This window comes from Aspergillus mulundensis (genome assembly GCF_003369625.1).
Source record: "Aspergillus mulundensis strain DSM 5745 chromosome Unknown scaffold_0, whole genome shotgun sequence".
Classification (NCBI taxonomy): domain Eukaryota; kingdom Fungi; phylum Ascomycota; class Eurotiomycetes; order Eurotiales; family Aspergillaceae; genus Aspergillus; species Aspergillus mulundensis.
The window spans coordinates 843,455-860,118 of NW_020797888.1; the positions used below are offsets into that span (position 1 = coordinate 843,455).

A 16,664-nucleotide genomic window follows, 5' to 3' on the forward strand; every position below is an offset into this window, starting at 1 on the left:
GACATGCCTCTTGTACTGCTATGTAATTGTGGACCGGTGTCATAGTCCACGGGTGGATCACATCTCACCATCACCTTGTTCACCTAGTACCTGTGGCATGTATGTTGTTCATATACTTTGCTATATTGTTTGCAACACTATGGTAGGTTCAGGAATTGCTACCAGCTTATGTGATTATCCCGCATTCGGCACTGGCAGAGGGTCACATGCAGCATGTGGACTAGATGCCATGTCACTGGTTAATTGATAAACACGTAGTTTCACTATATTCTCCGCCAGTTACGCAGTTACCAATTGCCACAGTAACTGCAAGCTTCCCCCGGGGTGTAAGCTCGACTCTCCTTCTTGCCTAGTCGATGCAAGTGCAGCACACAGCCTGTGCTTCTGTTCCAATCCACGGCGAATATGAATTGTCTCGACCGGTTCTAAAAGCCCTGCGTGTAGCACCCTAGATGACAGAGGCAGAGGCCAGGACTACATGGAACAGGACAACACCAGCCTCTGAAATACACCGCGACCATGCTCCCAGAGATGTCAATCCAGGGAAATACACCGCATCCATCGTCCGCTTGGATCGAGCCAATCTAAGATATTTAAGACACTGCCTCCCCTCTTTGTCCTGCAGCGTTCATACGCAACATCTCGCGTGCCACAAACCATCACCCGCAGAACACCAATTCAGCAGCTCACATCCAACAAGCTACATTGCAAAAATGAAGCTCCTCTCCGCCCATCTGCTCCTCCCCTTCCTGGCCGTGGCCATTGCCGCTCCCAGCATGCTCCCCACCTCACCAAAGGCATGCACCGACCTCACTGCCTTCAACACAGCCATAACCCCCCTCCTCAACATCTCCCTACCCCCCGAGACCCCCGAGGTCCTCCTCTCAGACCTCCAGCCGCGCATAGCCGCCCTCTCCACCTTCATGCAAGGATACAAAGATCTTATGACAACATTCGTCGATGCGACCTGCACTGATACCGCCGGGAATATTGCCCGTCTTCGCTCGCGGCAGGGCGGTGAAATGACCTGCTCGATGCTGGAGGAGATGGCCCAGGCCCAATCTGAGGCTCAAGGTCTTGGGTCACAAGCCATGGCTGAGGCTACGGACGCGTTTATGGAGGGTACTAACGCGCAGGGGCAAGCCATGGCCCAGGCTATTGAAGACATGCAGAGTGCGGCTGGATGTTAGCTGGATTGTACGGACATTGGCATCGGGGCTGGTAGAGGTGGGAGGAAGCTACTATATCTTCGTTGGTCTGGCAGTCTCGACATGACGCGCTGCAGGGCTTGCCTTTATTCTTCTTGCTAGTTGACGTCGAAGCTGTGGCTCCTTCGATGTTCGATGCGCCGTCAAGTGTTCTTTACCTTGGTTTGTGGACTCAAATATCTGACAACTGCTCCTGCTGGATTTCGGGTTTGCTCTTTGGTCCCGATTGTGGCACGCTGCAGTTGCATATTGTTCTTTCGATGAAGGGGACGTCGCTGATGCTTCTCACACCCTGTGTCGAACGAAGAGACGTTGGTTGGGCCGCAGTGGGTATTCAACATGTCCATGCTTTTAACCTAGATAACCATAGCGAGTTATTATATGATGCTTGCTTGAATGTAAATCCCCTGCGTAATGATGTTCAAAGCTCCGCTAGCATTCCTGTAGCAAATCTGTCGGTATAAGTATACCGGCATAGGTCCGCCCGGCGGCATCTCAGAGAATTAATAGCAGGGAAGAATACCCATCCATGCACGTCCGCTCTATTGCTATGGCCGAGAAAAATAAGAAAGTAAATTGCATATATGAGTTCCAGGTCTGAGTTCTTATATCCATCCCCGATTCAAAATACCCAATCCCCCACCTCCAGCAGAAGACTCCCTATTTAAAAAAAAAAAAAAAAAAAAAGAAAGAAAAAGAAATCAATCCTCCAGCGTCCTCACAATAACCGTATCAACCACATGCAAATCCCTATGGAATTTACACTCCTTATGCAAGCAGTACTCGCCATACGCGCACCGATGGCCCGAAATACAATCAACGTCGCGGCAATTCAACCCATTAAAGCACGGGCTCGAGCGCGCAATGTACATCAAATCATTTAGCTCCTGCTTGCTCAGCTCGGCGCCGTGCTCGTGGTTGCAGCTCCCGTATGTCGCGAGGTTATGGCAGTATCCGAGCAGGTGGTACTGGTTGCAGAACTTGCGGCGCTTCAGCGCGGCGACGCCTTCCTTGGAGGAGGTCTTGATGGGGCTGTCGACGCGCTGGTTGCGGGCGTTTAGGCAGACGAGGATGCGGGGTTTGGTCTTTGCTTTAGGGGTTGTGGTTGTGGTTGATGGCGGTGGGGTGGCGGGCGCGGTCTTTGCGGCGGAGGCCCAGTTTGTTAATAGAGGTGCGGGGCCTGGGACTGGAGCTGGAGCTGGGCCTGGAGCAGAAGCCGGGGCAGGCGTGGGTGAGGGCGTCGCCGCTGTGGTTGGGATCTCTTGGACGATGGGAGGCGGGAACTTGACGGGTCTTTCGATCTTGGATGACATGAAGACGTCGGGGAAAGATGTTATCTCAAATGTTGCGGCTAGTTCGGCCATCTCGCGGGGGAACGGGGGCCCCTGGACGAGGGAAATACGGGACGAGCCGCGATGGGGCCCCAGAACACGCGCATAGCCGCTGTCTGCGGAGGCGCAGAATATAATGCGCTGGCAGTGGATATTGTTAAGGGCTTGGTCGAAAAGGCCTATTTCCGGTATTAGTCGGCTGGCTTGGACGAAGGGGGGGACTGACCTTTGATTTTGACATCAGCGCACTCTTTCCCATCACCTGAATCAATAAAGTCACACAGCGGGCTCTCCATATTGAACCCGCGGATAAAATTAGATAGATCCTCGCCCGGCCTAAGGATATTGACTTCCCGGTAGACTTTGGTGAGGCCCAGCACATTGGCATACACACGGATATTGTAGCTAATGTTCGGGCTGGCCTCAGGGTCGATCTGTTTGATATGGTCTTTAACTGCATGGATCAGAGCTCGAGCGGCGTCATGTCCGCCGTTCTTGCCGTCTTGTATGAATCGTTCCAAAAACTGGTTGTGTTAGCAGGATGGGCTAAGAGAATATCGGGCACATACATTCATCCCGTCTCCATCAACTAACACAGATACGGAACTCAATTTACGCTATTGATGTCAATATCACGGTCATAAAGGAGCTTGAGAATGAACTCACCTTGTCAGAAACTAAAGCATCTCTCTCAGCCAGATACCGACGACTATCATCTCTGTACGAAATGGTAGCCCTCTTCTGGGCATCAACCTCATCTCTCTCACTTTCAAGTTTCAGCTCAAGGTCTTTAATGTAGTCAAAGAGGCTCTGCGTCGTAATGTCAGCTGTAGGCACGGTCGGGCAGTTGCAGACAACGGACCGCGATAATTTCATCCTTGCTGCTTTCAGCTTTGCAGAGCTCATCGTACTGACGCTTGAGGGCTGTTGGGTCAATCATATTGAGTTACTAGTACCAGATATTGAGCCGTTCGACAGGAGCGCGACGGTGTTGGCGTTGGAAGAACTGGAGAATTGAGGAATCCAGAATTCGCGCTTTGTTGATCGAGCTAGGCCGGATCGGGCAGGTGGTCACGTGAAAGCCCCCGCAGTCTTGGCGCACGGCTTCCCACCACAGGTAGCGTGAATATATATTTTGGCAGAAGGAAAGAAAAGAAGGGAAGAGAAAGGGCGCAATGGGAGGTGGATATAGAGCTCTCAAACAAGAGTGAGAGCAAAGCACGGTCTGCGGCAGCCATATCTGCATTTCTGCTTCACGGGCGAGCTGCGCCACATCAACCAGGGTCTGGAGGTCCATCACAGCCAATGCCCGCTTTGCTGGGCACCGCCGCCATCGTATGCATCAGAGGTTGTTACTCCGCAGGAACGAACTAGCCACTCCTGGAGGTCCCAATGTGCTACCCATCCTAGCTCTGCTATCCTTCGCGTACAGGAACACCCCCGGCCGAATTCAAGGCGGACCTGGACCCCCATCCAATCAACACATCGCGCAGTTACGGATCCATGTGTTGGGTTTGGAGACAAGGCTGACTGCCAACACCCTTGAATTCGCTGGTAGCCTGGTGTCTACGCTACACATACCTATGCCATCGACTAGGCTGTGTCTTCGGTGCCTACCATATGAATGGTGGATACCCCGTTTGAAGCAATGCTTTTCCATGTGTATACTGCGGAACATCAAAGCTGCGCCATTGTCGACAGCGCTCGATTGGGGTAAACAATTTTAGTAAGTAGTCACCACCTCCACTGCCGCCGAGGCATCTTGAACTGCGCCGTGCTTTTGGTTCTCATGCATACGATGTCCCGAGCGCGATATATACCATCATACTTTGAATGCCTATGTCGCTCCAATGACCCGCATCGGCTCTTATCGAAGGTTGCATCGGCGCGGCGCGGATAATTCCAATCCATGGGATTTGTAAACTTGCCTTCGCGGCGTGTGTAGCTGAAGTCGACCAGTGCCATAAGTATGTACTCCCTACGCTCCCATCCGGGACATAGGGCAATCCGTGGCACGTGATTCCCAGCGGCGCAAAGCACGGCGTTAAGGAGCGGTGTCCGATGCAAGAGAATCCTGCGGCGTTGAATGAATCTGAGCCCATTCTATATGCATAGAAGACTGCTCATATAGTCGGAGAGCGCCCTATTCCCCGGGCGAGGCCTGGAAACACCAGGGTACGGAGATAAGCTGCGGAGAGCAGATCCCAGTCAGCGGCGGGGATATAAATTCCGCGCACGTTCCTGATCCATCCCTGTCGAGATATCGAGTAAGGTCTCTACCATGCCTAGAGTCTGGTTCATTACCGGCTGCTCCTCCGGGTTCGGCCGCGAGATTGCGATCGCCGCTGCGAAGAACAACGACACCGTGGTTGCTACCTCGCGCGATGCCTCCAAGCTCGCGGACCTACTGCCGTTGGGAATCACCCCCAAGGCGCTTGATATCACAGGAGGTGACGCGGAGATTAAGGCCATTGTCGATGATGTCGAGTCCACCGTTGGACCCATCGACGTCCTCGTCAACAACGCAGGCTATATCCTCGAGGGCGCGGTTGAAGAGTGCAGGTACGACGTCCACCCACGTCTCCAAGACCACCCCTGACCCTGACAACATCCCAATCCAGCGACGAAGAAATCCTCACGCACTTCGATGTCAACGTCTTCAGCCAAATCCGGCTCCTCCGCGCAATCCTGCCGTCAATGCGCGCCCGGAAATCAGGCGTAATCGCCAACATCGGCTCGATCGCCGGATGGAGCGGCCACCCCGCAGCAGGCTTCTACTGCGCCTCAAAAGCCGCGGTGGCGATGTACACCGAGGCTCTGCGCGCTGAACTCGCCCCGCTGAATATCGACGTGACGTGCATCGAGCCGGGGTATTTCCGCACCAACTTTCTGAGCATGAGTGGCGGGCACAAGGTTACTGCGTCAAATCGCATCCCTGACCTCCATGCTGGGACGCAGGCGAATCGTGATGCGTTGGTCGCGTATAGTGGGTATCAGCCTGGGGATCCGGCTAAGGGGGCTAGGGTCATTGTTGAGGCTTTGACGAAGTCGGGGCGTTGTGAGGGGCGCACGGTGCCGGCGAGGTTGGCGTTGGGGCGGGATGCGGTTGAGTTCATTGGGGCGTGTTTGGAGCGGGAGAGGGAGATGTTGGATAGTTGGAAGGAGATTATTGCTTCCACGGATTGCGATGATGTTCTGAATACCTAAGAATTGTCGTTTGCTGCGAGTATGCTGGAATATAATAAGATACGATTGCTACAACTAGGTACGTCGATAAGGTCACATTCCAACAATACAAGTAAGATGGGGTCAAATAGGGCAATCTAGGCAAGTCTACCATAGAATGTCAGAGGGTATATTTGCGATATCCATGTCTTTAGGGCATGTCGTGATCCTCGGCAAGTCTCCAGAAACAACGTCATCCGATAAAACTACCTCGCCTTGAGATATGTGATATAACAGCTCTGGATAACGAGCAGGGCTTCCACGCCGTACATGGCATTGCTAGCTTTGCGCTCACACCTTTCCACTGCGGCTGCGTCGGCGAACATCACGCACACCTTGTAGGACATGTACTAGAATGTGAATATGCCGATGATAAATCTGGAGCGCTTCGAAAGTCAGTGGATATATAGCCTGGATTCCTGGAGGCGAAGGGAGTAAGAGCAGCATACAGGAAAAGGTGCCGCGAAATGGGCGCATAAATGTATTGCACATAGAGGTTCTGGGGGTCGCCGTTGCTTGTGGAGAGCGGTCTCTCTACATCAGCATCCGACCGGGCGGATTCCGTGTCCTTGCTGGACGAGCGGGTGGGTTCGTCATTGCGACTGCGAAGGTGAATAGGTGCTATGCTTCCAGGAATGGGGAGATAATGGCGAAAAGGGTTGCGGTAGGAAAGAATGCACTCCAAGTTAGATGCCCTGGGGTCAAGTAAAGGATGAGACGGAGATTTCTAGGCTGCCATTTTGCCAGATCGATGTGGACCGTGTCTCACTCCCTACTAGACTAATCTAGTAGCAGGGGCGGCTGGAACCGACTCATTTCCACGCCTGCATCTCCAATTTGCTCCGTAATCAGGGCTACAAGGGGACCGTCTAGGTAGCCTCAAGCTCGGATGCCGTCCGATCAGGGCCGGACTGCCGGACACAGTCCTTGCCTCCTGGCTCACGACTGCCTAGACTCAAGTAAGTCAGGCAAATGTCCATTGCTATGTGCCGACAAGGTGTATGGTAGTTACCGTTACCTGCCAATAATAAGCTTAGGAACTAGATACTTTGACAACGGACTATAGAGAGGATGCAACAGCTTATAAGTGCGTTCCACACCAAGTGCAAGAAGGTAAACCATAAATGTCGGACGCCCGGAGGGCCGGCGCCCGGGACGCGCCTATCCTAATTAGGACTAGCGCAGCACGTGATAGTTAAGGTTTTTTTATAACTTACCGCTTGCTATATATAAATAATTTAAAGGTTTACTATAAGTAATACTATTAATTAGTTATTAGGTTATAAGCCCTTAAACTTTTTTAATTACTTTAAAATACTATTTAAAACTTTTTTTAAGTACTTTTATAAGCTTTAAAGCTTGTAATAAGCGTTATTATATACTTTTTTTACCTTTTTAAAATATAATTTTTAATACCTATTATTTATAAATTAATAAAACTATAATTTTTTAACTAATTAAAACTTAATATTTAATATAGCCAAGCCTTAATAAGTTATTTTTTTTATAAAAATACTTAATCCTATTATAGGGATGCTTTAGCAAGTAACTTAGTTAATAAATTCCCCTAATTTCTTACTTAAACAGGTATATTATAAGCACTACCTACTTAGGGTTATAATTCTTACTATTATATACTTACTTAAAATTAAACTTTTAAGCTAAATTAATTATAATAAATAGTTTAATTAAGTAAAAAAATATTTACAAGCCCTACGCCTTTTTTAATTAATTAATTTCTTGCTTGCTAGGCCTCCTAAAAATAAGCTATACTAAAAATAATAAAAAAATTACTTAATACTTATTATTAATTAGCTCCTGGGCTAAGTTAGCTATAAAATTTATATTAAAGTTATAAAATCCCTATATTTAATAAAGTATATTAATAAGATATTTAATATAATTTACTAGATTATTATTAAATAAGGTGTACCTTAAATTACTAAGGCAGTGCTTAGTATTATTAATATATATAAAAACTAGTTTTTTATTACTTTTAAGTTTATTATAGTATCTATAACTATATAAAATATTATTAAAAATTTATATATTATTATTAAATTTAGTATTACCATGCTATTAGTTTTTTAAAAAATTTATAATAATTTTAAAATATAGGCTATACTTTAATAATTATTTTTAATTAATAAAATTTTAAAAAATTATAGCAAAAATAACCTAAAATAATTATATAAAAATATTATAACTAAAACTAAAATAATTATTTTACTTACCGCCGCGGCCCCGCTTTTAAAAAAGTAAAAAAAATAGGTTTATTATAAAAAACCTTATATTAAAGCGCTTACTAGCCCTTTAAATAATATAAATAAAAAAAATAAGCTAATTAAATAAAATAAGGGGATAATAAGGTTTATTTTTATAAATATTATAAACATGGCAGCTATTTTTAAAAAAACTATTATTATTTAAACCCTTAACTTTAACCTAATAATTAAATTAAGCTTTTTAAAATATAAGTATTATACCTAAATAAAACTAGTATAAAGCTATAAGCTATAACTTTATATAATAATAATAAATTTAATAATTATAACTTTAAATATAATAAATTAAAACCTAAAATTAGCCCTAAATTCTTGGCTATACCTACTTTTATTATAACTATTAAACTAATAAAGTGGCTTATAAATATAAAATTAGCTAAGTTTATTTTTTTTAAGCACTTTAACTTTAAAAACTATATAAAATATAGCTTAAACTACTTAGGGTACTTATATAAAATATCTAGCAAAGTAATTAAGCGTGCTAAAGGTTATAAAATACTAATTATTATTATAAAGGGTGTAAATAATATATATAAAAAAATTAGGATTTATAAATATCACGCGCCTAAGGCTCTAATTTATTTATTATTTATTAAAAGGTTAAAAAAAATGCTTGGTATATAGTATTATAAAAAAATAATATTTTTATTAACTTAAATAAAATTATTATAAGGCAAGCTTATATATACCATAATATTTTTTTTTTAAAGTTTATATTTAAATAATATTTTTAATTAATTATAATTAATATAAATTTACTTTACAAGCGCTTTAGCCACGTGGGTATTCCTAAACTTTATATTATAGCCTAGGTAAAAAGTCTTAATATAAATATTATAAACTAATTAAATTACTTTACTTACCTTAAAGCTAAATTTTATAAAATATTATTCTAGCCCGTCCCGCGGGAAGTAAATTTAGGAAAACTATAATATATAAATATATAACCTATTTAACTAACTAAAATTAGTAATTTTAACTACTACCTTATAATTATTAATAATACCACCTAATTAGCCGCGGTATACTATATTAAAAAAAAAGTATTTTAATAACTAATATTATATTAAAAACACCACAAGCGCCTTATAGGATAATATATTTATATTATTAAAATAAATAATAATAAAAAGTTTTTTAAGTATAAGGCCTAGGCTAAGTTAAAAGGTTTAATATTTTAATTTTTTTTACTAAAAACTTTAAAGTTTAATAAGATTTTAAAATATTATGCCTAGTATATTAATATAATAGCTTAAGCTATAAAAATTAATACTAGTTTATTAAAAAAAGTATGGCCTAAAATAATTAAGGCCATTATTAAAACCTTAAATTAACTATTTATTATTAAAAATTTTTATAACAAGTTACCCCTATAGCTTTAGTATAAATATTATTAAATTAATAACTTAATACCCTGCCTTAATAACTTTCGCGCTTATAGCTATAAATTATATATTTATATATTAATTAAAAATTATAAATAATTTTATAAGCTTGCTATAAGGGCCCTAATTAGCTATTTAATTAAATATAAAAAAAATAATAATAAAATCTTTTAAGTATAGGTTTTAGGAAAGTAGGTTTACCACTTAAAGCATGTTTTATTTAATAAATTAAAGTTTTATAAAAATAATTACTTACTTAGTACTATATTTATAAAGGGTGCCCTACCTTAACTAAATAAATTAACGCCAGGGGCCACTATATATAACACTAAATTTAATAATATACTTATTTTGGAGCTAATTTTAATAATCCAGGCGCCTAAAATATTAATTATTAACTAAATTTAAACTATATTTCTAACTTTATGGCGCTAACTAACTTTAGTACCATGTGGTAATATTAAATTAAAGTTATTTATCTTATTAATACTAAAATACTAGGTTAATTTTATCCTGGCGCTAATATAGCACTTACATGCTAAAAATATAAAAATCTTACTAAAATAATTAATTAATAATAATAATAATAGCGCTAGCACGCTAAGCCTAACCTTATTAAATTATTATAATAATTTTAATCCAGTAACACCACCTTAATCTTTAATAAAAAATATTAATACTATAATAATACTAGCTTATATATTACTATTAATAAATTTTATTAATTAATTTTAAATATAAATTATATTATTTTTACTAGTAACCTAAGCCCCACCCGCTCCGCGCCCTTAAAAGCTTTAAAATAACCTTAGTTTACTAGGGTTAGCGCTAAATAATATTTAAAATATATATAAATAAATTTTTAAAATAAACTACTTTAAGCCATGTATATTTAATATAAATACTAATATAGTACTAAATACACTAATTAATTAAAATCTAAAAATATTAAACTATAAGATACCAGGCTAATTTCCTAACTAATTAAAGGTTTTAATAATAAAGGCTACCTTATATAAAATAAATATAAATACTAATATTTTTAATATAATAATTATTTTATTAACTAAATACCCTAAACCTTATATTAATTACAGCTTGTTAATTAAAGTAACCAAGCGTGCTAACACTAAAGTTATTAAAATACCTAAAAAAATAGTTTAGTATTTACTTACCAGAAGGTTCTAAATATTAACTAAAATTAAATTATATATTAATAATATTAAAGTGCTAAAATCTTATAAAAAAACATGGTAATCTAAGTTTTTTAACTAATAAAAAAAAACCATGTTAATTTATATTAGTATAATAGTTACTATAAACACGTGAAAGCTTATTAAATAATTAAAAGAAGCTAAAATTATTTTTAGCAAGTAGGTATTTGCGCTTAAAAGTAATAAAAATAGCTTTATTTTATTATTTAAGGCTTAAATTATTGCGTGTGGTAACCACTAAGTTACTAAATTAAACTATAATAAAAGCTTTTATTTAGTTATAGCTAATATAATAATTAAATATATATTAATAACTATAGCTATCCAAAGGCTTAGCTAATACTAATTTAATATTATTAGTACTTACCTTAATATAAAAATAGCTAATTAAAAAATTTATATATAATAGCCACGCGGCCATAAAATTAGTAATAACCTTATATATAAGGTATAAAAAGCCTTATTTAGCCTTTATAACTTTGTATACTTATAAAACTAAAAATTTAACTAATTACTACGTGTTAAGGGCTTTAAGCCGCTTACTAAAAAACCTTATATATATATTTAAAAGTTACCCTACGCGCTAATTATTACCTATATAAATAATAATATTATTATTAGTAAAATAAAGGCTAATATAAATATTATTATTAGCCTTTTATAAAAAATTTATAAACTTAAAGTTAGTAACAAGCTAATTAAATTTCTTAAATTAATAATATCCTATAATTATAAAAATAGGATAATCCGCCTTTTTTAAGCTATATATATAAAATAAATAGCTTAATATTTTAGCCTTACCAAGGCTAGGCTAGTAAAAATACTAATAATAAAAGGGTATATTAAAATTATATAAAAAATTAATTAATTAAATGTTATAAATTTTAATATACCTTTAGTTTTTAACACCTTTAGCGCTCACGCCTTTATTTAATTAATTAAATTTTTTAGCTAGCTTAAAAAAACCCGTGTTAACCTTATATACCTAGTTTAATTTTTATAATATTAATAAAAATTTTTAATTACTAATAACATGGCAGCTGCCAAGCACGTGGTTTACTATATTATAGTTAATTAAAGTAATTTAATACTTACTAAAATTTATATAAAAGGGGTAATTATTTATTTTAATATATTTTATTAAAATTATTTTAATAAAAAGTTTACTAAAGGTTTTATTATATACCTTTATAAGTTTCCTATTGCATAAAGTTTAAAAAAATAAGTAATTATAATACCTTTATTTATTATAATAAAATTTTTAGCATTTAACAGGGCTATTAAAACAGCCTTATTTATAAAAAAGCTTGCTAAGGCGCTTAAAATATAAAATAGTAAGCTAATTATAATATACTTTAATAATACTAACACTATTACTAACGCCACTAGTTAAAAAATTTTAGTTACTATATATTAGTTAGCTAATAAATACTTTTTTATATAAAATATTTATAAATAATGCCTTATAAAGTTCTACCATGTGTTAAAAAAAAACCCTGTAAATAAAATAACTAAACTATTAAAAGTAATAAAATTTACTACCTTTTAAAATATAACAAGCCTTAAAAAAGCCCTTTAATTAGTAGATTAAAAGTATAAAAGTTTTATTATTTTTATTTTTAGTAATATTTCCTATTTAAAATATATATATAGCTTTATAGTATGGCCATGTATTACTTAATTAAAAGGTGTATTAAACACCCGGAAGGCTAGCGCCTAAAACATACCTATTTTAATTAAAACTAGCGCAGCACGTGATAATTAAGGTTTTTTTATAACTTACCACTTGCTACACATAGATAATCCAGAGGTTTACTATAAGCAACGCTATTGGCTAGTTATTAATAAACATCAACAAAAGCAAGGCATGGAATAGATTATGGGTAATACTACTAAAAGGAATGAATAGTTACTATATGTAGAAGTCTCTTATATTGCTTGGTATGCTTAGCTAGGTGTTTTAGGGATAAATAAAGAGTTTTACAGGTAGTTATTTAAGCTAAAAAAACCTTTTTTTACTAAAGCCTTAAGGCCGCCAGTGGCCTTAGGTATTTACTTTTAGTATTTTTTTTTATCTATACTAAAAACTTCCCTAAATTAATAAGCTATAAGCTACTAGTATAATAAAAAGGTTTTTTTTAATTAATAAGCTATAAGCTATTAGCACTAAAAAAAGGCTTTTTTAAAAATATAATTTATAAGTAAGTATTAAAAAGCTAGTAATTAAAATAATAAAAATAATAAATATTAATAAAAGCTTTAGGTATTAATAAGCTAAAGTAGTTTTAAAAAATATAAGTATAATAATAAAATATATAAAATAATAAACTTTTAATAAAAGTTTTAGGCACTAGGTAGCCCAGGGTAAATTAAATAATAAATAATAAATTAAGTAATTTATAAATTTAGGGGCTAGTTAATATATTTACTAGCTTTTTTATAAATTATATAGCCCCTTTATAATTAAAAAAGTAATAATAAATATTAAAGCATGTAAAAGCTATTTTAAGGGTAAAAATAAGGCCTAGTTTATATAAAAAATATTATTAATTAATAGTAATAAACTAGTATATAATAATATATTTAAAAATCTTAATTTTTAATATAGGGTAAATTACCTAGCGTAGTAATATATTAAATTTACTAAAATATATATTTTAAATATTAATTTTCCTTAAAAAATTTAGTGCTAGTATAATACTATATATTTTAAAAGGTATAGTATTAGTTTAGTAACTATAATAGGCGTAATTAAGCCTTAAATATAAAGTTTTTAAAGTATAGGCTAGTAGGATTATAATAGGGATTATAATTTTAAATAATAATATTTTTTTTTATTAAAAAATAAGATTACTATAGTGGCTTATATATGCTAAAAGCTAATAATACTATTTAATTACTTAATTTAAAAAAGTTTTAAAGTTTTAAAGGCTATTAGTTATATAATATAACCATGCTTTAAAGCTTAAAAAAATATTAAGTAAAAATTTTAATTAAGGTAATTAATAAGCTAGCTATGCTAGTAAGCTTATATTTTAATATTTAATAATAAAATATCCCGCGGGTAAATATAAGGAGTACTAGGAATTTTATTAAATTAAGCTAAAAATATATTAACTTTTAGTATTATAATTAAGGTATTATATAAAACTAAAATAAGGTTTTAAAATAATATAATATTATATTACCTTTACTATAAGATTAATTTTTAAAAATAAAAATAAAGTAATAATAGGCCAGGAATAAAAATAATTAAATATAATTTTATAATATATAAATTATTATAAGTTTAATATAAAAAAGGCTAATTTTAGTATAAAAATTACTAAAAAACCTACTTATATAAGCTTAGGGAGAATTTTTAATAAGACTTTAAAATATTTAAATACCTTAGGCCCTAGTGGCTTAATACAGCTATTTATTATTTATTTTTTAATAAAAATAAACTAAATATTAACCATGCCTTTAGCCTTTTTTTAAATAAAATAATACTAAATATTAATATACTTACTTTAAGTATAAAACTAGGGGTTACTAGCTAGTGCTATAATATTTTTATTATTTTTATTATTTTTATAAATTATAATAATTATAAAATTTACCTTTTAAGTATTTATAAGCTTTTTTAATAAGTAATAAAGCTAAATAGCCTTTTTAATAACTTATATTTTTTTTATATACTTAACTTTATAAAGAAATAAAGCCATGGTAGGCTAATACTTAAAAAACTAGTTAATAATTATAAAGCTTATATAAAATATATATTTAAAGGTAAAATAGCATGTTTTTAAATTACTACCTTAATTAGTATTAATATAGCTAGTTAATAGTTAAAATTTTTAAAAAATATTAATTTATAATTTATAAAGCCTTAAAAATAATAAAACATGTATTTAATAACTACCACATGTTTTTTTATAGGTTTAGTAAAAAAATAGCTTAAAATAAATATAGGGTAGGTAATATTAACCCGGGTACTTAATATAAGGTATATTAAAAATTTAATAATACTTTAATATTACTTTAAAATATTTACTAAAGTTAAGTATTTTTTAAAAGCAGGCTTTAGCTTTAAGCAGTGATTTATTAGCATGTTATAAATTTTAAAGTTATTTATATTAAATTAATAAAGGATTTTATTTATATAACTAAGTTAAAAAAGCTAAAGTATTTAATTAGCCTAATCCTAGTAAACCTCCATGCTAAGATAATAATAATAAAGGCTAAAATTAAATATTTTAAAGTACTTATTTAAGGTATTTTTACTTTTTTTAAATCTAGATTTTATTCTTACTAACCAGCAGGAAATTATTTATATATATAATAATAAAAATCTTACTATTAATAAAAATTTTTAAATTTAAATAAATAAAATAAAAGCCTAGTATAATTAAAAAGTTTATAAGTAATTAATATTAAATTTATAATACTTATTTTAGGTTATAAAAAGCCTTTTAAAGCTAGTAAACATGCTTAAAGCTATTAATAAAAAAATAAGGCTATTTTATAAAAATTATAATATTAATATTCTTATATAAAAATATTATTTTTATATTTATTTATTTAATTTTTAAGGTCCAGCGCGGTAGTAATAATAAAAAAAAATTTATAGCTTATTAACTTTATTACCCTAGTAAAGGTTTTATAATAATTAAGCTTATAAACTTACTTAAAGCCATAAACTACTTAATAAGCTTTATAATAAAAAATCTAGCCTTTTAATTTTTTTAAACTTTTAAAACTTATTTATTAAAAAGCAAGTATTTTTAAAAAAGTAAGTTAATAAAATTTTAAATTTTATTTTTTATTAAAAAATTATATTTTTTTACATGCTTTTAAACTACTTATTTTATTTACTTTTAGCCTTGGCTTACTAAACTATTAATTTATTTTTTTTAAAAATTTATTTATAAAGTATTATAGCTAGTACTAAAATATTATTTAGGCTAGGTTTACTAGCTAGTACTTAAAAATTATTTAAATAAAATTTATTAATTAGGGTAATTTTATTCCACGTGACTTTAATAATATTTTAGGAATAAAATAAATAAGCTAGCTTATTTAAAATTTAAAAAACTTTTTTAAAATTAATAATAACTTAAATATATATATAATATACTAGGCTAGTATTATAAAAGGTAAGGTTTAGGTTTTTTAAAAATATATTAGCTTTAGTAACTAAATTAATAACTTTTACTATTAAATTTTTAGGGTTTATATACCTAAAAAAGTCCCTGGGAGTTAAGCTTTTTAAAAATTTATTTTTAAGGTTTTTTTTAATATTTAGGTTAATGTTAGCTAGTAAGTTCTTGGGAATAAAAATTCTTAAAAATACTAAAGTTTTAGGTGCCTTAAAAATAAAGATTTTTAAAGGGTTTAAAGCTTTAGGCAGCACCTTAAAAATAAAAATCCCTAAAAAAAGTAAAGCCTTAAAAATAAAGATTTTTAAAGGGCTTAAAGTTTTAATAACTTTTAGTAAGGCCTTAAAAATAAAGGTTTCTAAAGGCGCTAAAGTAGTTACTTTTAGTAAAAAATTTAGCCTAATATAATAATTTTTAATAATATTAATATTATATATTAACACCACGTGGCTATTATCCAGGAAAACTTAGTATAACTTATTTATTTTTTTATTAAATTTAATTAGCCTTTTAATTTTTATTTTACTGCCCTTATAAAGTTTTTTTTACTTTTTTAATAGGTTTAAAATATAAACCTTAAACTAAAAAATATAAATATAAAAAATATTTAATTAATAGCTATACTAGGCTTTAAAAAATATAATATTATTTAATATAAAATATAAAGTTTAATTATATAAATAATTAATATTTTTATAAAACTTAAACTACATGTTAGCTAGGGCTTTAGTATTATATAATATAAATTATATAAGGCCTAGTAGCTTACTAATAAGTATTTTAATATAATTATTTTATTTATACTAGTTTATATTAAAAGTTTTTATAATAACTTTAAAGCTATAAATAAAATATTATAAGTTATAAATATTCTT

The 16,664-nt window shown here is 33.0% G+C and overlaps 3 protein-coding genes across 3 annotated transcripts; 2 read left to right on the top strand and 1 right to left on the bottom strand.

Moving 5' to 3' along the window:
- Positions 1-713: 713 nt before the first annotated feature.
- DSM5745_00254 (uncharacterized protein) lies at positions 714-1,190 on the top strand (the record flags this gene model as incomplete). The annotated part of the gene is made up of 1 exon (XM_026742270.1): positions 714-1,190. The coding sequence occupies one exon, from the start codon at positions 714-716 to the stop codon at positions 1,188-1,190; it is 477 nt and encodes a 158-aa protein (XP_026608115.1).
- A 719-nt stretch (positions 1,191-1,909) lies between these two features.
- DSM5745_00255 (CCCH zinc finger DNA binding protein) lies at positions 1,910-3,479 on the bottom strand (the record flags this gene model as incomplete). The annotated part of the gene is made up of 5 exons (XM_026742271.1): positions 1,910-2,718; positions 2,766-3,063; positions 3,109-3,156; positions 3,206-3,349; positions 3,402-3,479. The coding sequence occupies 5 exons, from the start codon at positions 3,477-3,479 to the stop codon at positions 1,910-1,912; spliced, it is 1,377 nt and encodes a 458-aa protein (XP_026608116.1).
- A 1,341-nt stretch (positions 3,480-4,820) lies between these two features.
- DSM5745_00256 (uncharacterized protein) lies at positions 4,821-5,746 on the top strand (the record flags this gene model as incomplete). Its single annotated transcript, XM_026742272.1, has 2 exons — positions 4,821-5,101; positions 5,161-5,746. 2 exons carry the CDS (start codon positions 4,821-4,823, stop codon positions 5,744-5,746), a joined length of 867 nt encoding a protein of 288 aa, XP_026608117.1.
- Between the last annotated feature and the right edge of the window lie 10,918 nt (positions 5,747-16,664).